At 36.6% G+C, this 24047-nt stretch overlaps 1 protein-coding gene across 2 annotated transcripts in view; it reads right to left on the reverse strand.

Annotated features, from left to right (window-relative positions):
- Positions 1 to 16908: 16908 nt before the first annotated feature.
- PREX2 (phosphatidylinositol-3,4,5-trisphosphate dependent Rac exchange factor 2) overlaps positions 16909 to 24047 on the reverse strand; it is a 172964-nt gene continuing 165825 nt past the window's right edge. For both annotated transcript variants that reach the window (XM_063392853.1, XM_063392862.1), the window contains one exon: positions 16909 to 22299. In XM_063392853.1, coding sequence (XP_063248923.1) covers positions 22254 to 22299 — 46 coding nt within the window. In that variant the 3' untranslated portion in view covers positions 16909 to 22253. The remainder of the gene's footprint in view (positions 22300 to 24047) is intronic.

Raw genomic sequence — 24047 nt, forward strand, 5'->3', positions numbered from 1 at the left:
AAAGAAAGCCATACTGCTAGCAGTGCTCAGCAGGGGAGCAAGGAAGGAATCAGAGTATCATTTCAAAAAGAATTGACAGGAGAACATGGGATGAAGAATCTGCTTGAGCCCTAAAACACACCCTTTCTTTATATAGTCTGAAAACTAGCCCCCTCATATGCCCACACAGAAAGTCAAGAGTATGAGGACACATGCAGCCTTCAGTATCCAGACACATGAAGTTCCCAATGGACAAAAAGATCTCCCATCTTTTTCAGAGTCAAAAAAACAACACTGTTTTCTTAAAGCTCAACAATTGCAGAGAATAAGATTTGCTACTAGCACTGATCACTGAGGGCAGGAGAAGCAATGCTTGTAGATTGCTTGGACATAAAAGTGACCTGTAAAGTGATAAGTCCTACAAAAGTCCTACAGAGCTTCCATTAAATGTGTAGAGTAAGTGAAATAAAAATTATAGGATGACTAAAAAAAATTTATGTGGAATACAACTGTGGCAATGAGCTGAAGGATAAGATCAGTTGTGTTTTCTCATAGGAGCTACTGGAAAATAAGATCAGAGACTATTTTGGATACAGTCCAAGGTGCATGCCAAGCAGAGCAAAAAGATTACAAGCCAAAGGAACATTAAGAAATGAGTGATTACAATAAAATCAGATATAAAATACGTGCAAAATGCATGATGCAAGAAGAGCTAGTATACTTATAATAAGTAGAGTGGAGCTGAGGTTTGGGAAGATATAAATTACAGTGGTTGAACTATTCTAATGACAAAAGTAATGTCAGTTAGTACAAAAAAATGAGAATTTGGGACATATAGATAAAAAAAATCTCTAGTGGCAGACTAGAAATCAAATAGGTTTTATATACATTCTGTACAATGAACTGCAATTATAATTTGCAGTCTGATATTAATATGTCTCCCAGAAGATTCTTAAAATGCTACCCAACGCTTTGGCTTAGTGACAGCCACAGCATAATCACATTTAAAACATGTGTGAAACCTTTCAAAAGTGTGATCCAGCTGAAAAAAAGATGCTACTTGTTACAAAGACATTTCTGTGCTGCTGTATTTTCTATCAGCACTTTGCATATGTTCACCTGAACTTCACTCCTAGATAATGCAGGAGAGCTTTTAAGGTTTTCAGAAATTTCAAGTTTCTTGAGTCAGGATTCTAGAAATAACAATTTTCCTGTTCTGTGTTAGACTAGGCCATGAGATTGCCAGGCCTGACTTTTCTGTATAAAAGTGTTACTTTCTACCAGCATTTGAAAAAGGCATTACCTTTTCCAGTTAGGAATTTCTAACACATGTGCAAAGTAGAAATCTTCCAATAATTTATAATGTGTTGAGGGGTAGTAAAGGTCTTTGGTATACATGTTTCTCCTTATAAAACAAAAATGTACAGCTTAATGCATTAGAGAGGGTTTTCTGAACTTTCCGCTCACCCCACTGTTTTATCCCTTTTTATATAGAGTAAACAACTACTAAAATCACTACAACTATGTAGACTTGGCAAAGATACAGATTGCTGGGATTTGCCTTGTCTTACCCAGTTCTGCAATGGAGCACACATTTGTATTTGCAATAGAAATATGCAAACCCCTTAAAGTTTCAATTAAAGATCTAAAATCGAAGAGTTTTCATTCAACACCTTTAACAATAATTCTTCTTGTCTACGCATGAGGCCATTTATATGTTCCTTCCAGAGTGTGGCAGAAGTTAGCCAGGAGGTAGGGAAGATTTTGGCTTTCACAGGTGTAACTGTCAATGCAAAAAAAATCCAAAAAACTTCCTATATTTCCCTCTTTTCTTTCCTCTGGTAGTCAGCATGAACTTTCAGATTCACAGTGAACAGCTATTGTCATAGTTTTCTGCTAAAAATGTGTACTTTATTTTGCAACTTTTAGCTATCGAGATGGTATTATGCATGTGCTCATATTTAATTATTTAATGTAATTAGCAAGTCCTTATGGCTTTCCTTTGTATATGGTCATTGTATATTTTATGTGGTGGCAGAAATGAACAATAGTTCTTGTTGTTTTGTGATCTCATCAGCTCATACAAACTAATTTAGATCAGGCTGCACCAGGTTTGGATTCTCATCCAAAATCCTTAAAGGGGCTTCGGAAGATTGAACTAGAGATTTGCATCTTGAGAATTAATCTGAAGTGACTTAATGCTCAATTATCTAGAAGGTACTAGATTGCTGCACAAAGTCTTTGTGAGGTGAAGAGTGGATTCCAGTTCCTAACCAAATTCAATTTCCTTCCTCAGAGGGGTTTTATCTAAGTAATATTATTACCATTCACACATATAATAAAAATTTACACTCACACATATACACTCACAGGAACTCAGGAGTTCCTGTGGACAAAGGTGCTATAAAGGTAGGAATTTGAGGAGTATGACAGAGAATACAGTATAAATCTAACAGCAAAACAGTAACTAGCTTATGGAATTTGGTAGAAGACTACTGATAAATATCAGAACAGGAAAAGTGAATTATGAGACAAATTTTAAAAAATACTTTTCGTTCAAGTAGGATTAAAACGTCTAGCACAATGTCTACTAAATAGTTTCAGTGTCTTCATTGAGTAGTTGTTTCAAAAGACAACAAAATTTGTAGCTACTTATTACCTTCAACTTCCTTGGTCATGTATGTATTTCCTCTAATGTGCATATATGTTAATTTAAAAATATTTAAAATATTTTAAGGCAAATGTTCTTTATGCAAGGAAAATATTATTAAAAGACATATAAATGTACATATATGACATTTCAACAGAACTAATGTCTTTAGTGGCAGTTAGATTTTACTTTCATCGGGGTATTATATAGCAAAGTCAAACAAGTTCTGCATCTGGAGAACAACTGATACTTTGAAAAAAACCACTTGCCATCATATAATATATGAAATATCCAAATGTATTTACAAATGAGAAGGAAAACTCAGTAATTAAAAAGTGATGACAAATTCAACGATTTTCTTTGGTCAGGAAAAGATTCTGCATAATTCAGAATGGCTAGAAACTCCTAGATAAAGACACACAAGGCCTATTAAAAAGGCACAGAGATAGAAATTGCCTACCAAAGTTCAGCTGCAATCCATATCACTTGTAATGCATAGTATTTCCAGTATCTAATAGGGGAGTCAAGACCAGTTGGATCACATAGGCAATTACATTAGCCTTGTTGTAATAGAAGTCAGAAATTGCAGAATTAAATAGAAGTAATATCCAGATGTTTACATTTAGGTGCCTAGAAACAACCAAGTCCTTGTTCCTTGGAAGTATTTATATATGTGCTTAACTTTACAGAACTTGTAGCTTCATGAGCACAGAGTCATCAGGAGTGGAGTGATCTGCACCTCAGGAAATGGCCATAGAGACAAACAGGACAACAAGAAAAGAAAAAAAGCCAAGGCAAATGCAAAAGAAAAGACCATATTTAAATATGTGCACACACACATATAATTATGTACAGGTGTGTACATATGTGTCTATATATGTATTTACGATGCCTGAGGAATGAAAAAGAAGATATAAAAAAGTACAAGATTCCATGTCTCCATATTTCACTGGTTAGGCCAGCTATTATTAATATTTACAACAGAATGTGAGTAGGAACTTTCTAGTTCTTTTTGTTTTCACTTACAACTTCACACAAGTTGAAAACACACAAACCTTTCACACAAACCTTCCATACTTTTTCCCTTTCTAATCTACATTTGGCTGTATTTAGATCTTATATATTACATAATTTATGCAAAATCCTGGTAGGTAAGACAGCAAGAATCTTTCCAAAAGCAATGGCAGACAGTAATTTTTACTCCTGCAATGCCCACACAGTTGTGTTACAAAGTGCTTAAGATGAAATAACATTTTGGAGCAGACAGAAATGGTTTCATTGATTTCAATAATGGCTTCTTACATATAGACAAAAGTGCGTATGTTCACACTTTTATGTTCTATTTTGCATAACTTTAACACAAACTAAAACAAAACTGCTACACTCAAGTCTAAAAAAAACACTTTTGTAATCGTTGCTTTTGATGTAACTTTATGTTTGTTCTAAATTACCAGATACCGTCAGTTCCAAAGGAGAGCTTTGAACATTCAAAGAATGAGCTTTTCGATTGATGCCAGCAGATGTGCAAACCCCCAAATGATGCAACGTTAACATTGACTGTATTTCCTTATCAGGCTGTGGGTCAGGTTTGTGCTAGAATGTCATAACAACTTTAAAAATTAGGGCTAAAAAGGATTTTGAGATGTCCTTTAAGCCATTCTGTGGTCCAAACTCAGCCATATCTGTAACATATGAAATATACTCGTTATGATTTGCAGTGTGAAAGACTGCATTAAAAAAAAAACAAACACCAATCCAACAAAAAAGAAATTGTTTGGTTTCTGGTTGAAAAAAGGTGTAACAGAAAAGTGCATTTAAACCACCCTTTTTTGGAAAAGTACCTTTTTCATTAGAATATTTAGACAGTTAACAAAGCAATGCTTATTTGTGGCTTTCTTTCTAAGTTTCACTGAATCATTGTGCTGTCACTGGTTGCTACACTGTTTGGATGAAAACACATATACTTTATCATCAGTGTCTCAGTCACCTATTGAAAAATTAATAATAGAATACAAAGACCCTTCCAAAAAGGGAGGAAGCAGAGTCTTGCAGTCCTTAGAGGAGGCTATATTTTAGCCAGATTTCCACCTCTGGATTCCCCTGAGGAATCCTGTTAACTATTTTTACTGGCAGCAAAGAAAACTAAGTTTTCAAATGCATTTTATAATTACATGCATAAGTTATCTTCTTTTAAAGCTCTGGTTTGAGATTCTGTTCTCCATCTCTCATCCATGCCTGAAACTTAGAAGATTTGTTACAGCTGCTTTTTTTTTTTTTTTTTTTTTTTTTTTTTTATGTTCTTGGATGGAAACTTTTTATTATAGTAAAGATATTCTGACTTAGTCAAAAAGTCATGCTATATTCATTGTTCAAGTAACTACCATAGGGAACTATTTGATGGTCCTTGATTATAGTTAATAGTCTGGAATGCCCTGTTCCTCCTACTTTTGCTCCTTGTTATGCTTTTTCTAAGTGTATGTACTAAAGAAAATGAAATCTCTCAGTTCCCATGTAGATGTCAGGAATATTTGAGAATAAAAAGTGGTATTATTTTCAAAATGGCATTCCCCTTTCTACTTTATTTGTCCTCTAATAGTTTTATCCAGAAACTATTATATTCAATCTTTTTTTGTTTGTTTTTTGCCTTTCATCTGACAGTTAAATGAAATTGCTGATACATCACCACACATTTGAAGGCAATAGTAATAATTGGATAAGTGGCATGTATTCACATTCTTGGCATGGAAAGGACCATAAATATGTGTCTCAATTATCTCTGAGATCCATAAAAGGGCAAGGAGCCCAACTGCTTATGGGAAGGTCAAGTTAAAGACTAGATCTTTGTTGAGCACCCTGGCTTCATCCACTCTGCCATGCAGCTGTGGTGCAGCTTGGCACTGCCCTTACCTTGCATCTCCTCACACCTGCACAGAGGCTGCTCATGTGGCTCCTGTAAGGCATCAGGGAAGCAGCACGGCCAGAGGTATCCACAGCTGCCAGCTGAAGTGCAGAAGTAACTGCTGCCTGCTCCTGCCCCTCCTCCTCCTCTTGCTCAGGAGAACGTGCCATTTGAAGCCTATCTGTCTTTCCTGACTCTCCACCATTGCAGAGGATGAGCCCTTGCTATGTAGATGGTAAACTTTCTGCAACAGCTGGTCTTTGACACCCAGGTGTCCAAACACTGAGCAGTTTGACATCATTCTAGACAGGTTTCCCATCAAAAAGACAAAGTTTGAATCCAGAGGAGCGGTGTCCCTTGTTGAATACTCCTGCTGCAACATCCCTAGCAAGAGTTTTCAGAGGCAGATGTATGTGAGACTATGGCTCACATCCAGCACCTGCAGGAAGCCTGTGGAGTCTCCAACCCACAGCTTGTACTGATCAGCTGGCCACCAGGGTGGGGCCAGTGTGACTGGAAGGAACATGTGGGTGGCTGAGGGCTTCATCTAGTGGCAATTGGTTCAGCAGCCAGAGTAATTTAGGTCAGGAGACATGAAAGCCATGCTGCCTTCAAAGTCAGATCAAAGTGCTTGTGATTTTCCAGCTGAGTGTTGAAAATCTCCAGGATTTTACAGCCTGTTTGGAGTAGAATGTGCCAGGGGTTAAGGTGATGCATGTTTTTTCCTGCAACACTAGGCATACTGCATTTCCTACGATTTATCTTGTGACTATCACATCTTCTGCTTCAACTCTGAACTTACCTGAAAAATCTGGCTTTTCTTCTGCAACCCCCTCCTCACATGACTAAGTGCCAATCCTTCAACCTTACCTTGTCTGCCATGTGCTCCAGCCCTGTCTTCCTCCACTGTACTCTCTACAGTTTGTAGACATGTCTTGACTCCCATCACTTAACTATGACATGAAGTAAAGCAAAGTTTAAAAATGCTAAAATATTTTAAAACAAAATCCCAAGTAAAGCAAAACACATTACAAAAGTACATTAATTGTTTTAAAGTTTGGCAGAAACAACTTCCATCCTAGTTTGATTCTGTCCCATTGTTGACCTCAAATGCATAAGGTGGCAGCTTTCTTCATGAAAGGCTTTGACTCAGTTTGACAATATATAGAAAAAAAAATGTTAGGGCTAATATTTTGCACAATGAGCTGTTCTTTATAGAACTCTCCTTCACAGAAATCAATACAATAACAGCCTAATGCAGCTTGTTTTAGAAAAAACTTGTTTTGGAGGAGATGATGCATTTCTGTGATTGCTTGATAGAAAACTTTATTATTTGAGTTTATTCTTCTGTTACATTTCTTTATATTTTAAACTGTTTAATTACATTATTTCTTTTACCAATTGAATTTGGAGGTCTCTCAGTAAGACAATATGCCTTATATCTTCATGTTCAGTTTTTCACCAAGATGGAACTGTCTGCAGTAGGGATATTGATGAAATCATGGGAAATTCTTTTTATCAGTACTCCTAAAAATTTGATCATAATGAGCATATGCTGCTCTCTTGTAAGATTTCTAGGGTATATGGAGTTGCTCCACAAAAGAGTACTACCCATAAAAAACCTGCATAGGCATTATTTTTTTTATTACTATGTATATTTGCTAGAAAATGAAGGGGGGTTTTTTAAATACAAAATATAAACCTTCTCCTCAATGTGACAAATCTAACAAAATACTAGAGTATGAAAGAAAATCCTACTTTCTGTCTGGCAAAAAAGCCTTTAGAGTAAGAGCATTTAAAGTGTTGTTACTTTATACATAGCAAAACCCAGATGCAATATGTGATATTGACAGTGACTCATTTTACCAGAAAAACCTGGCAGACATAGTTGTAGCTTGGTTTTATGTTCATAGCATCAAGCTGCAAAAACCCTTTCCTCCAGAAGCTTTTTTTTGCTGTGGGCCTAAATATGAAAGCTTATGGTAAAATACTCTGGACTCTTTAAAACACAGCCCTGCAGAGACTCATGAACTTGGCTGATGTAGTCTGTTTTCACAAATAAAAGCATCAGAGGCCCAAATCTTATTCCTTTCGCTCAAGGCCTTTCACTCAAGGCTTTGACTGAGTTCTCCATTTAGATATGCAAAGCCATGCAAAGACTCCTGCATCCAGTCAGAGGCCATGGACCATTCAGAAATTCAGGTTCAGTTCTGTGTTAGAAATTCCATCCAAAACAAACATCTTGACATTCTGGATAAATGCCATGACTAGTATTTCAACAAGGTGTAATAAAACTGGAGTTACTTGAGACATTAATGAGTCAGAGCCAAGCACACCTACTCTTTAAGCTAACTATCCCTTTCTCTGCTGCTTCAACAGAGCCAAGGAGAAATAGCATTGCTAACACTTATACTGTACAAAAGGCAAATCCATTGAAGGATGGTGTGTTTGCCTCTGGAACCACTGGAATAGCAAACTCCCTAGTCTATTGAGGCTCTTTCCAGAGGCAATAACACCAATCTAATTCAGGCACAAGTAGCTGTCTCTAAAGAATAAAGCTCTGGTGTTCATTAGCCAATGTTCAGCTCTGGGAGTCACTCCCAAATAGAGTCTGAAAAACTGAAATAATTGATGCAGTTTCCATCTTACAGCTTTATTTAAATGCTTGGCAAGTCTGCTCAAATGACAATTTACAGTGATTTTTCAACCTGTTCACAGCTTCTAAGATGCCAGCCTTGAGTTTTTTCCTGAGATAGGTAGGAGAAACTTTAACTAATACAACTTACCTGACTATAGATACCTGCAAATTCCTCTAGCTATAACAAGATGTGACAGCTCAACTGCTTCCATTCGTATTGGTTCCTTTTGCAATCACTGAAATAAGAAAAACCTGTAAGAAGTAAATTTTTATTCATTTTTATTCACTTAATTTAAGCTTGAGGTTTGAGCCAGGAAACTTCATTCAGGGAGTATAATCTGTAGGAGCAGACATGTGTGAGAATTTCGAAAATACTGTGCAACAATGAAAAGGTATCTTTATGAGTTTTTTCTAGAAGGAGTGACCCTTGATATTTTAAATGTTTCACTATATAAAAATATAGTGAAAATAGTGAAATAAAAATATAGTGAATATAGAAAAATATTTTTCTATATAAAAATATAGAAATGCACTTCAAATGAACAATGTCAGTCCTATGTACAGTTTTCATAATTTCAGTCCCAGATATTTAGTAATTCAAGTTTTTCAGTAGTCAATAGTTCTTGTCTCATAAGGAGATTCTCAATATCTTCTTTATCACAGAAAACAAAAAAGTTGCTGGATTTTGTTTCCAGGAGGTAAAGTTATTTGGTGTTACACAAATTCTACTGGGGAAAAAACAGAAGGAAAACAAACATAAGCAAAGCAGACCCCCATCTACCTGGAATTCAAGTTTTATTTAGTACAAAAATCTTCCTGTTCTTCACATTTTTTTGTTCCATCACTCTCATTTGCATTTTTAATCCAACCATACTGAAATTTCTACCTAAGTTTTGGCTGGGTTTGCAGAATTACAAAATTGCAGTTTATAACATTTACTCAATCCAAATCATAGCAGCTACACAGTAACTACAAAGCTATTACCTGAGCAATTTTGTTGAGAAAAAAGTCACCATGAATTCAGCCCAAACCCTATTCAAATCAAATTTTTCCTGAATATACAATGCTCTTTATATTTGCTCAGGTTCCAAGCCCCATGAAATGTAAGAACTGAACTTGGAAATGTTTTATACTGCCACAGTGATCGTTCTTGTAGTTTCATCTGTCAGACTGAGAGCTTTCTCTCATCTTCTCATTCAAATGAAGGCTCATTTAGAGACATCTGAAGCCAAAAGAGGTTTTGCCATTGGATCTGAGTTTTGAGCATGGCCTCTGTTTAAAGACCTTACTCTTACCAGCTTACTTACCTCTCCCTCCCCCTCCTCCTCAGCTGCTCTCTTTTTCCTTGCCAAGTCCTAACTAATTTAATTTAGTGGTACTTGAGGAAAAAAGATTCTGTATGCTTAGAGAATGACACCATATTAAAAAATTCACACACTAATGCAAAACTTTACTTCTCTTACCCACTGTGTAGACAGAATACAGAAATACTGCTGAACATTTTTTCTTTTTTTTGCACCTGACCCATTTGTAAGAACATTTAGGGCAAAGCAGAGCTAATTATCACCAGCAGAATTATAGACTCAGCAAACTGCATAGCTTCTCCTTTGATAGCTTCAGAATAAATACTAACCTAGTAGCCTGAAGAGTATTGACAAGTGCCTGACTTGGCAGGTCTGGTCCATGAAAGCCCTTATCATAGGAATAATCTATAGTTATGTGGTGAAATAATTGGGGCTCAGCTGTTCCTAGAATCCTCTGCCAAAAGAACTGAGTGATTAATTGCTGCAGCCTCTCTCTCAGCTGGTGCCTCTGAAAAGTTATTGATTCTCCAGAGAGTCCAGAGGACGCAGATCTTCCTCTTCCACATTCATGGAACTGTATATAGTGTTTTACCCATAGTAAAATCAACACATATGTAGGCTGTATTCCCTGGAGGATGACCTGGTTGTATTACCTCAATCTCAAGGTTGTGTGTGAGCTCTGATTTGACATTTGTATTCTGACAAAGCTCCTGCTAATGAAATATGCAGGAGAATGTCTACTTTGTGTTTTTAAAGAAGTTAAATAGATTACTAGATTGTGGTTGAGATTTGCATTGTTTTGGGCATGCCCCAAAACCAGCAAGCAGGCAGGCAGGCAGTTGACTCCATAAGTTTCCTGGTGCAAATGTGAGGAGTTCAAATGTTGGTTGGCATGGAGAGCATCAAAAACTTGGATAGACATGCTCGGAAGCTGCATCTGAATGCTTTTATGCAGTGGAAAGGGAAAACCTTAAAGGTCAAGGGAAAAGTAGTATTTATGTTTTACAGATGTTGTAGCAGAACAGATTCCATGGATTAGTATTTACCCTATGTAAATACCTAAGTGCATAATAGATCTGAAAAGGCTTCTTAATTCTTTTATAGTCATGAACTATACTCCTTTCCTAACTTAGTTACAGCCCTGCAATAGGATAAGGAAAATATATGTGATATTTCCCGGTGGATCTAAGAATGATGTAGTACCTAAAGAACTGAATAACATAAATATGACAACTGTCTATCAGTACTTTCAGATTATTATGGTGCATTTTATTATCCTAAAGGAAAACTAGTTGGGGATTTGTTCTGTCTCTAATGTTTCAACAAATAACTGACTTATTTGAGTTCTGATCTTCCAGATTATGCACAATTTTTAAAAATCTTTGGATAGTTGATGTGTCTGGGAGGCTATCTGGGTAGTGCAAATGCAGCATGAATAATAAGGTTCACAGTGAGTGGGAGCTGGTTAGAGAGCCTGTCATTAGGTGTTTAGCTGAGACATTCATATATTCAAGGACATTTTTAAAATGAAGAGAAGAGAAAGTTCTGAATATAAACCAGAATCTTTGAATAACTGATGATTTTGCCAGTGAGCATTTAAATATAACTTGCCTTACACTGGGATTGGCAGCTAAGGTGAAAGGTCTCTCAACAATGACAAATAGATAGTGAATGGAGTTAAATACTGGAATTTCATGTGAGTATGAAAAATGTATACAAACATGATAAATGTAAGTGAAAGGTCAGTAAGTGAAAGATCAAGCTTGTTTATAATAATTGATATTTCACTTCTATTCTGAAGGTAGTTAATGACACCATGAATATTACCTCATTCATCTTAATTTTTTTAATCATCTAGGTGAGATTCTTAAAGCTACTCCTTTAAAAACAATGCAGATAGCCTGGTGGGATTTTTAATTACTATGGAAATATTTTGGATTAGGCTTCAGAAATTTTAACAAGTGTTTGTGTTTATGATTAGGTAACCAAATAAAAATTCCTCATAAAAAGGATTTAAGACTTTCCTTAAACTGAAATAATAATAAACTGGTAGAACTTGGATGTGTACTATAAAATTATTGGAGTTTGCTAATGGACAGGAGCATTAGCTTTGTTCTCAGAGTGATGGATATGTCTGGACACTTAGCATTTGATGACAGCAGTACCTAAATGAGGAAAAGACACATTGGACATCAGAATCCAAGTTAATAGTTTTGATCCATATCTTAACATCAATTGGATATATATGCTCTGATACTCTGAAAATCCAGCCCCAAGTTGCCTCTGAAAAACATGACACAATTTCTGATTTTACTTTTGGATAACTACAGTTTCAGTACCCATACCATAATGTCAATATTGCTCAGAATGGTTTGTGAATCTCTCTAAAATCTCCAGATGCCTCCCTTCTGGGTGACAAAAAATCCCAAGTGACTGTAGCTCCAGGTACACCTAGGGGGCTGGTTGGCAAACAGGTTGCAGTCTAACTCTCATCTAAGTGCTTCTGGAATCTGAAACAAAAGCCTGATCCCAAGTACATGCATTTATAACATCTAACACAAATGAGGGTAAAAAATCTTGGAGCTTTTGACCAGACAACTGAAAGTTTATAGTCCAAACTAAACATCATACACTCCTGTGAACACGCTTATCCCAGGACTACACCTCAATGGCCTGGCTGTGCTCTAGAAAAGGAGCAATTCTTTATCTCTCCTGCTGTAGCTATACAGGGTATTTACAGATACACAGCACTGGACTAACAAGAGTGCAAGGCAGAACCACCTCAACACTTCCTCTGGTCTGTCCTACCACTCCTCCATGCTATTCTGCAGTGGCTGAAAAAAAAACCCACTACATAGCCGGCACTGCAGGATGCAGAAAGCAAATTTTTATTTTTCAGCAGAAAAATAAAAATGTTAAAATCTAGGTTAACAAAAAGTCTCATTTCTCATAGAAGCATAGTTAAACAGTCCTGTATGGGAGGCAAATAGCAAATTTCACAGTAAGGGCAAAAGAGAATCACATTTCTTCCACTTCACCCCACCACATTCAAAGAAGACCTGCTTTTATGTATCACAACTTTAAAAAACTTGTCAGAGCTTTGTATTTCACATTGCACCGACAGCCTTGCTCTCCATGACACCCTTTAAACCAATTCTGAATGAAACAGAAAATGGTTGCAGTTCAGCACATTTGAAAAGCCCTCAGCATCTGTGATTTTCTTCCCTTTGAACATGACCAGAGTCCCTTTTCCATGCTGTTTTATTCTTTGTCCTTCCCACTTGAGTCTGTTTTAGGGGAGTTTCACAGGGATTATCAGCATTTTGAAACATGGAAATAGTACTTAGTAGAAGAACAGTAGAAGGAGTTCCTCACTTTATATCAAATTTTCTACTTCTCTTGAGAAAATTCTGAACTGCTTTGAAATTAACTGCAATCCGGATTATCATGAGACATATGTCCCCAGTTCTTTTAATCGAATGTGGCCTAAGGCATATATAAATGCTGAGAATACCTAGGGAGAAAGTAGGAATTTCCACTGTTTTTTCTGCCCCTCTCATTGTAAAACACAATACAGACAGTTGTTCTGTTTGTATTCTGGCTGGTATAGAGTATCTTTTCCCTGTTCTTCTGGCAGACATATATGAAAGTCCATCAGGAAGGCTCATGTTCTATTTTCATGAGACTGATCTGAGTTTTTTTGTTATAAGGTCGTTTAGATCATAGAACACTAGTGTGCACAGGGTATATTTTTACCACAATCTCAGCAGAAAGCACTTTGGTCACACCTCCATCTTCAGTCCTCTCTTTGCCTGACTGCTCACCACTAGGAAAAGTGCTCATGCAGGGAGCTCTAAACATACTGTGGCCATCAAGAGAGGTGTTGAAGGCACAATAAGCCCACACGATCAGTGTGACTGGAATATTAGCTTCTATTGTTCCTCTGAAAGGCATCTCACCTGGCTGAATAAATGAGTTTATTGAATGAAAAAAGGAAGAAAATTTCTTAAAATCTCATTTAAAATATTGTTTTGTTACTGAAGAAAGTAGAGACACATTGATTGTTTCTCACATTAGATATAAAAATAAGAGTTATGATTAGGTAGGGGATTTGTGTTTATTTAAAGATAAGGTCTAAGATTAAATGAGGTTCTCTTTCTCCTCATGATTGCTGTGTGGTGAACACCCAGATAATTTAGTAATTTAGTCCTATGCTACAGTTTCAAATATTAATGCCTTCTGTCAAAGTCATGGGAATTAGTCCAGAAATGAAAGCCTACTGTCTGTTCTGTCTGTATCAGGCCCACAAATGTCCTTTAAAATTGGCACATGATTGTAATTATGTCCCTGTTCCCCAAGCTACTAATTTTCCAGGGTGTGCTGTCAAAATTCCAAACACCTACTCAACTTCTTAATGCATAAAAGCTTTATATATTTTCCTTTTTTGGAACAGCATCTAATATATTGCTAAGCATTCAATCAAGCTTCACTTTGTCTTGACTTTGAATTCAGCTGCCACTCAACATATTTTGAAATGTATTACAATATGAGCGACTAGCACTGATTAGCATCAGACATTATTTCCGTCTTAATCTGGGTGGTACTTTGTCATTAAGTTCTGTGATGATGCACTGGCTGTAGATAATACAGTGCTGATGTTCATTTGCTTGCAGTCATGTCCTGTATTGGTTTGATTAGACCTACTCTATGGCTGGTTGATGACAAAACCTCATTGATTACATGTGGTCTGCTTCTCATTTCCAGTCAAGCTTTCTGTCTTGAGACATGAATAGTTTCATTAATTAGGTGAACTAAACACGTTGACAGCCATTCGAGCTAGTCTGGGTCTGGCATAATAGTGCTGGTATTATGGATTCATTCTCTCCAGTCAATGAAAATTTGGTTATTCATTTAAATGAAAGCAGAATCAAAACCTATTGGTGTTCCTTTCATTTGATTATGCTCCCAGAATATATCCAGTACAATTTCCTCTTGCTTTTAGAGGCTGTTACACTTCACAAGGAAAGACACTGATTTTATTCCAGATGCTAAAATCTCTCCTGCCCTGATAAAGAACTCTAAATAATTAATGACCAGCTAAAAACCTAGGCTTTAAAAAATCTAGATAAAATACTAACAATTTATATTGAGTCTTCTATAAAGCATGCAGTTGTTTATAAAACATCAACTGTGTTAAATACTTAGAAAAAACAAAGCCACATCTTCAGGACGTTCCACTGCTGTGTTTACACTGTTCAGCACTTGCCTTATCTTATGCACTCCTCCTAAGTATCCAGTGTATTTTTCCCCCTCTCCAATCCTGATTACATTCTGGAGATCCATTTTCAAATCTTTTCACCAAATTAGGGATATAGACATTTTTGTATGCAACCCTTAGTCCCAAGATTAAAATCAACGAAAGAAGCCTCCCTTGTGAATCTAAATGGGCATTTTCCCTTCCCCTCCTGCCTCCCCATTAATCTAACTCATTGGTCTGCTTCAAGACAACACAAGCCAGGAGTATGTCACACATAGACAAACCTCTGCCAGCACTGGATACTCCTCCTGGGAAGCAGCAAGAGCAGGTCCATTCCCTGGAGGAGGACAAGCTGGGATTTGTGGGTGAACACAGTGCAGTGGGCTCCCCCTGAAAGGACCAGGGAAACAAAAAGCTCTGCTGACAGTCCAGAGGTATCAGACAGGGAAAAATATTGAGGCAGGTTCAGGGTCCGTACAGAAAGCACTATCACAAACAGCAGAAGATGGGACTAGGGACAAAGCTACCTGTGGCCCAGGTCTGAAGGTTCACCCAGGATATGAGGCTGCTGACAGGAGCTGCCCAGGCCTGATCTGAAAAGCTGCCCAGAGTACATGGCCAGTGAATGCAGGGATGAGGCTGTTCTGGGCAATTAGGAAATTTTGGTGTCCTCAGAACCCTGGCAGCTCCACAGAGCAAAATGAATATGGAAATAAGGAAGGAGAGGCAGGGAATCAAGTACTGTCTGGGAAAGTAGTTTCAGAGAATTAAGATTCTACAAGCAAGAATGAAGTAACTGTTAGCAATTCCACTTCATTAGTATAAGCCAAGTATGAGCATCATCTAACCTGTTTCTGCATGACATTATGAGCTATCCAAAAAATCTCCAAAGCAATCAAACACATACTAAAAGTAAGTTTATGAGCATTTAAAAGGAGATGTCTTTACTGTCAAATCTTAGCAGACACATATTCTCATGGGAGACAAAGATATATCTTCTTTTTGAAATCATGGACGCACACTGTGCTCATTTGACATGTAAGTGCATCAAGTGCCTTTGCAGATTTTTTGACTTTCAAATCATGATGATAGCAACACTTTCTCACTAAAGATGCAAAATTACTGGACACCCAAGTGCTACGAAGATGTAATTGATTATCTTCCTCAGCAGCTGTTTCAAAGCACTATTTATTCTCATTGTGTGCACTGATCAAGAAAAGAATTCTTTGGACTTTATTTCTGAGGTATTCATGGCAGCAAGACCACAGAAATGAGAAGCACTGAAAAAAGAAACCTCACTTTTAATGGTAGAAAAGCAGACCACATTTGAAATCCTGTGGTCACTTCTCCTGCCGAATACTTTAACGTGCCATTCTGCCTTCCTTCACAAAATTAGAGAGAGGAATACATAGACAGAAAAAAATCTATCTTTCAAGTCCAGTTATCCAGAAATACTTACATCCTACTCCTTGCTTGCATAAGATAGAAAACAAAAGGGATTTTAGAAAGTAATTGTAGTTGTTTTAGGTCCTGTCTCCACTGTTCCTTTCAGTCCTGAACATCTGTTGACCACAACCATGTAGAAATCAGAACTCATTTCATATAGAGAAAACTGCTTTGCGAGGTCTAATAATTCATCAGCTTTCAGTCCTACAAAAGAAACAGTGCAAATGCAACTCCTCAACTCCCTGGCATCCCAAAAGATCCTTCCAAAGGATCGGTCATTTGTTGGTGTTTTGTTTGTACAAGGAGTACAACACTCCACAATTTGCTTGTCAGATTACCCTTGCACACAGCAGTAAGCAGAAAGTCCTCAGACAAAGAACTGCAGAAATGGTGGATATTTCAGAGGTCTGTGGAACAGTGGTGGCACCACAGGGCCAGAAAGCAATTCTGTTGCCTATGTCTCTTCTAGCCTTCACAAACTAGCTGCCCAAAGCCAGGGGCCACTGCTCATTCAGTTTTCCAATGGTTATAAAGATATATTTCAATTACCTGCAATGAGAATCGGTTGGGCATGGGTTTGCAGAAGAGAGTCTTATTATAAACATTTATTTATAGAAGTTTAATTTCTGTTCTTCTGCAGTGGAATTCCTAGGCAGGCACACTGAAAGGGCTAAAGACTCTCAACACCCTCCCGCCCAATTTACTCCTTGCTTACAAATAAAGAGGTTTGCAGTGGCCATGTTATGAATGGTTTTATTGCTTCTGACATTTTGTAATACATTGTTACCATTCCAGTCTTTACTGTGTAACTAAAAAAATAAACCACAGATCTAAAAGTACAGGGTATTAGTTTTAGCCATAATCTATATAGTAACTGATTCAAAGTATACTACAGAGACACTTTACAAAGTACAGGAAAAAGTAATTTAAATCCGTGTTCCAAGGATCTTTAATTCCAAAGGTTACTTCCAACAAACTCAACTACCCATAGAACTGCTAGTTTGATTGTTTTCAAACAAAAGCTGACTGAGACATTCTGTGTATGGCTGTACTTAAACATAGTATTTCAAAGTAGTAATGGTCTCTTGTGTTTAATGAGATGTTACAAAATATATTCTTAGTTTGAAAAATGTGTGCAATACTCAATGCAGAAATTAAGTTCATTTTTAAAGTGTAACAGAAGTATAACCAAATACATACACTATATACAGAGTATAAAGAAGTTAATAAGGCTGCTTAATTTTTTAAATCTGGCGTATGGTACTGTAGATAGATCATACATACACATACAGAAGATGTCGTGGATATTCCCATGAAAGTCCAAATCTAAGCTGCAGAAATGTCCCAACTACTTTGAACACTCTATTGGACTTTCAAACTGAAGTTATTTCTAAAGTAGATTTCTTATATGGAGATATCTATTTTTAGAGAAGAACATAAGAAAAAAAAAGCTTGATTAGCCTCTAGACAATCTGAAATTTCTCACCGGTATTAACATCTGCATGACTGTGCGTGCTGTATATTCATTTATACAGACATAACAAGAAAACATAAACCCACATCTTCTAGCAGGAAAAGGAAAACATTCATAATAATAAATTTTCTTTAGGAAAACTTGGTTGATATATACAGTATATAAAAAAACCCTACACAATTGTCAGCATACAAAAATATGAGTTCAGTATCTTTTTATACTTCAAAAACCTAATGAAAAATCCAGGTATCCTGAGTCAGGTATGTACTGCACATCTAATTTACCAATGCCAGAGTACTGTTGGAGTACAATTAGAAAAGCACTACCTGCATTTATCAAGTACAGAGATAAAATACATAAGGCAATGCATCAGCTCTTTTCATACTGTTAAACAAAAAATGGCACAAAGTATGTGTAAAATACTGGCAGACACATCCATGAAGGAGCTGTAAAGTAAAGAGCACAGAACACTATGTAGATATATACTACAGTTACTTATTTTCTCATTTGAATGAAAATAAATGAAAGACACTTTCCTTTTTTGAACATCATGCTTAACCATGATGTGTATACTCACATTCGGGTAATTGTCTTAAATACATACATATATGTATATACACACACACACACACACTACATCTGACATGAATTAATAAAACTCGTTTGCTTGTGAATTTCTCTGGCTAAAACCAGATCAATAGAAGTGGTTCATTTTTTTTTTCCATTAAAAAAATGATATTAAGTATGACTACTATAAATCCTTGTTGACTGAAGTTTAATTGTTTTGGCTCTAAACCAGTACAAGAGCAGTTCTGACCACTACTGACTGCATTAAAATAAACAAATACAAACCAATCCAAAAACCTGCATTTGCTAAAAACCCAGTGAAATCTACCCAAAAAGCCGCTAAAGATTCTGTCTCAGTGGACATGAAATTGGCTGGTTGCTTCAGCTGACAGCAGGAACATTTACTTTAAAATGGATCTCTAAAGACAAAGTTTGACATTGAAAAACTGGACTATATACATTTTATATTTATTTACATTTACAATCTACAAGGAAAATAGGTATCAAAAAAAAACCTAATTTAGGGAAATAGACAGAATCAATGATCATTTCGTAGACTAAAGACTGTTTAACATCCTATTATTCATAGATGATGGTTACATAGATAGGCCAAACATCCTCAGTTCTATTCAAAATCTATGTTTTCTCCAAGCATGGATGCTATGGCCACTCATGGCAACTCAGCTGTTCCCTGGCCTGTAACCCTCCCTTTCCCAGGCTAGCTTTGAATCATGGTAGTATTTGGTAATGTATGCCTCTAGGTCCTTGAATTTATTCCCAGAAGAATTACACTTGCCTTGGGTGAAAAAGTAAAAATTACATACAGAATGCTTTCCCTAAACCAGTACAACACATTGTAAAAAATGGCTACATAACCCGTTTCTGTCAAAGCAGAGATTTAAGAAGCTATAGGTGATACAATTCTTGTAAATCATCACTCTTGGTCACCTCTTCTATCACCTGTGAGTTTAAAAGTTTATGAGAGGATAAACGTACTGTGATGAGAATGGATATGGTTTTTTTACTCTGTAAGTGCACCTTGTATAAGGAATAAATACATCCTTTCATATACCAAACAAGATAAACAGCTTTAATAATGAACATATGTAAATTTATATTTAAAGAATGGACTTATTAAAGTCCATTTAATGTTATTAGAAGTCAATAGAATGGTGTTAGAATGTGCAGTGTGCTGTGAAAGCAGAGGGACAAGAAAAGCTATCTGAATATTACACAGATTTCACACAGAAATTTTTGTGTGAAATACTACAGAATGTTTCATACAAGCCATTTTGAGAAATCAGGTCTCCACTTTTTAATAGACAGTAAGTGGGCCATTTATGCCCCATTACCTCAGCAAATAGGTTGGACTTGATCTATAAGTTGGAGCCAATGATCCCAGAGATCTTTTCCAATCTAATTGATTTTGTGATCTTTGTGTTATTGTGGAATTGTATTTTTATGTGTTATCTGTAACACCAGAAAACCAGGGCTTAAGTTTCGCAGCTCTTTGATACCAGGCTAAGTAGACACTTTATTTTGCAGTATGGGTCACCAATAAATCTCATAATGCTTAGTAGGTTTTTGAAAACTGTTTCTAGAGGGTCCAAAAAAGAATAAAGGACCAAAAGTTAGATACCAAAATAAGAGGTCAAGATTTCTCATGCACACTCATGAAACCACAGCTGAAGAATTTTGTCCAGTGACTGGCTTATAACTGTTTGTCCCTTAAAAAATGTTAATTATCCTATGATTTCAACAACAAAATGAAACAGGGAATTATCATATTATACAGGCAGACTATCCTGGAGTATTTGCACTCCTACCATTTCCAATGCTATATAAAAAAAAGCGATGGCTAGTTACAATAACACATGTACATGCAACAGATTTTGTCCTCTAGGTTATTTCATTGTGTACAGGCTCAGCAGCCCCATGCAGCTGACAGCCGACTTCCCTCGTGGTAAATCAAACCTCATGTGGGGAAACCTCACAGGAAGATGTGAGCTCAGAGCTGGGCTGACACCGGCACGCCCTTGGCTGGAGGTGCTTGTGGCTTCTCTGTACTTTTGATGTCTGAACAAGCAGAAACTGAAATTACTGGTGCTTTTGCCTACAGCAGGAACTACCATAGCCAATCCTGCTGCTCTGAATGAAACACATCTGAATATATGAGGTCCTGACTAGAACAGCAATTATAGAAATCATAACTCTTTCTTAAGTGTAAGCTTTAGGTCGTGCTAGACAAAAGCCTTTAGAAGTAATTCTTTTTAAAGTGTGATTTAGATTTTATGTATTAAGGTTTTTTAATCAAAAAGATCATAGTACAGTAGCTTCCAGTAACTATGAAAGACAGTAAACTTTAAAGCACAAAGGTGAAGTTGTTACTGGAGTGTTCATTACTGCATGTCTTTGTCCTAGTTTAAGGCAAACATTAATTATGGTAGGACCAGTTATTGATACGACTACATAAATATATACATGTTGAAATGTACATATATGCACAGACATATATATATCTGTGGATATATAAAAATATTTATTTTCTTAGCAAAGTTAAGGTCTGTGTAAAAATATTTAGAATACTGAAAAAGGTAGGAGCTCTAATTCCTCCTTTGGAGAAAAGTAACAAGTTCCCTAAATATCCTCTGTAAAAAAACACACTCTCTTCAAGAGAACAGACCCTTTTGAATTCTCACTTACTTCATTGTAGATTGATAGATTCATAAATATTTAGATCATATGCAAAAATTATGTTGTGAGGTTTGATTGCTACAGCATAACTACAGGCTGCTGTTGTACAAAAAATAAACTTTATTCAGACAGTAAGTGTCTTGCTTATGGAATACACAGCAACTGCTACAAGAAGAACTATTTCAGAACAAGATTTTTGTTTTAATGTGTTCATATATCAATCCTCATTTCGGGGCATTTTCTCTGAAATTTCTCTGGCCAAATGAACAGCCAACTGCAGATAAATTTTCTCTGGGCTCTCTAAATAGTTAGTACAGTTTCAAAATAAATCTCTAACAACTAACTACTCCAACTAACTGAGATGCTATACCGAACAATTCTGACAAAATGTAGAAAATGGTAGCATGAAATATCAAAATCCCAAACTATGCTTGAACTTCAACCAGTCATTTCCAGTTTAACAATTCTGACTCATCTCTGCCTTATGTAGATTTGTTAATGTAGTGCTATAGAAGAATATACACAACTCTGGAAAACTCTGAAGTGCAGAGATGTAACAATGTAAAACATCTATTAGAGTCTGAAACTCAGCCTAACCATGGATGAAGTTCAGACTCATCCTTCATTATAATGGCAGCTGCAAAGGGGCAGAACTTCACCTTATATGCCATACCATTAGGGACTCCTAATGCCATGTAGGTCCTCCTTCCAAAGCAGTGTGGCAGGCACTGCTGCAGGCACGGCTGACTTTACTGGTTACAATCACACACCCAGAGCAGCTGCCTGGAGCCATTAAACACAATTCTGAAATGAGCATTCCACCTTTAAACCTCACATTATATTCTTGAAACAGTAAAGTCAACATTCCAAAAAATTATGATGGTGACAGGAAAAAAAGATTTATCAAGTGCAAAGGGCCCCGTATGAAGTGCACACTCATTATCAAGCCTAGTTTATCTAGGCTTCCACAAGAACACATTCTGCATAGTGTGTAAGTGAAGACATTCCCTCTGAACAAGATTTTTTTCAGGCTGCTGGCTATACCTATCATGTGGCTGAACAAGACACATCAAATTAATCTGATTCCAGTGTAAAATTCCCAAGGAAGAGTACTATCCTATGAGTGTAAGGCTGGACTGCACAGATTCCAGAAATGCTTTTGGGGAGACATTTTTCAATGCCAGTAGGTAATATTTAGGGTATTTCTTTCTTTTTCCTGAGTAAAGATTTTTTTCCTTATTTATCAAAGCTGCAGAGACATACTGCTATAGTGCAGTTGGATTTTTGTCATATAGTCCCAGTATCCTGAAGGCCATTTCTGGGTTGTTTTCTGGAGCAGATCTCCTCATTCTTCTCCAACAGGCGGTGGTGGCTGGCACAGCTTGTACAATCTGACAATGGCAAGCAAACAAAGCAATTATTATTCTGAGAACTTTGTCATTATTAAGATGAGTAAATTTAAGGAACATAAAGTAAATCTACATATTTCTGCACTGCAAAACAAAAGGTACTGAATTCAGTTTAATACCATCAATCTAAAACTAATAAAATCTTCTTTTAAGTATCATTGTTTACAATGAAAGTGGAATAATTAAAACACATATCTATAAGCAGTCTTATAAACATATTTCAATATAAAAAATTTTCATATTTCTGCACTGAAGATGCCTTCATTAATCCTATTATCAGTTGTTGCCCTGGATTTCTCAACTGGAAAAGCTGCTTGGTGAATGTACTTGCCTCCAATTCTGTTTTGTCTTGTCGCAGTCAAAACTCACTCTAAAAATATTTCCCTGAAGAACTGATGCTATTTGAAGCACCTAAGACAGGTGTCAGACATGTGGCACTAGCACACAGGTTTTAAATGCTCCCCGTTTCTTCATGGATAAACTCAACAGCAGTAAGATTTGGTTCAAATTACTACCTCAGTACAAACTGAAGTAGTCACTGCTGTTAAAAAGGTTTTTGGACTTCTATTAACCCCTTTTGCAAGGACTTGGTTATTAACAGGTGTTTGAAACTTTACTCTAACAACGGAAATACTGAAAATAAAAGGCAATCATTCTGACCTCACACCCTTTGTTTGGTACTCCTGTCCAGCACACATTATCTCTTCTGAAAGCTGGGCAATTAGAACCAGCCACAGACATGATCTAATTTGGAGATTACACACATTCCTCTGGGAAAATGTAACACAGAAGGAATAACAAAGAGAAATCTCCACCATAAAGTGCTCTGAAGATCATTGGGCTCTTCCACATTGTCATATGGCAGATTCAGAAACACAATCATTTAAGGTCACATTGTGGAGACATAAAAACATCTGTTAGGACTATTGTTGCCATATATAAGGCAATACACATATATCTCATATTTTTATACTAATGAGAGGATAAGGTCTGATCTTTATACAGACAAAGAAGCAGAGAAGAATAAACAGGGGTTGAATCATTTGATTCTGCTGGCATAATAAAGCAGTAATATTCAAAGCTGGCAGAAGACATAAAATTACAGTCGGAATCTCATCTAGAGTAATTGCAGTGGGGTTAATGCTTGATGATGTTTTAGCAATATTTAATTTCTATGGAGCAAAGTGCAGAAAACCTCAGCCCCAAGTACAAAGGTCTGTGTATTCTTCAAGTTATAGCAGTCATCACTAAGACTGTCTTCAGAGCAAGTGATATAAAGGAATTGTGAAGCAAACTAACAATAAGGCTGCATAAATCCCAAAGGATCCAAAGTTGCTGAAGATGCTATAGAGCAGAAATAGCCTGTTCTGGGTCAATATATATGGAACAACTATTTGAGGTACAAAACAGAAACAGTGGCAGCTGCAGACAACAAGAGAACCCCGTCAAGTGATATTAAATGAAACCAAATGTAAAATTGTTTTCAAAGCAGAGAACTGAGAAGCCATAGTATTGCTTAGCTATGCATCAAAAGCATCCTGCTGATGATAAATCTGACTTGTGCATCTAATGCCCCGACCACAGAGGTCCAGGATGTTCCTGTGACATTGCTATTGCTGCTCACTGACAAAAGTGCCATGTACAGCTGTCTATTCTATGTTCTCATAATCCCTCTTCAGCATTTCAGTGCTACGTTTTGGGCACTTCAGCTGGAAAGAGGCAGATTTTTT

This window comes from Prinia subflava, chromosome 1 (genome assembly GCF_021018805.1).
Source record: "Prinia subflava isolate CZ2003 ecotype Zambia chromosome 1, Cam_Psub_1.2, whole genome shotgun sequence".
NCBI classification, from domain to species: domain Eukaryota; kingdom Metazoa; phylum Chordata; class Aves; order Passeriformes; family Cisticolidae; genus Prinia; species Prinia subflava.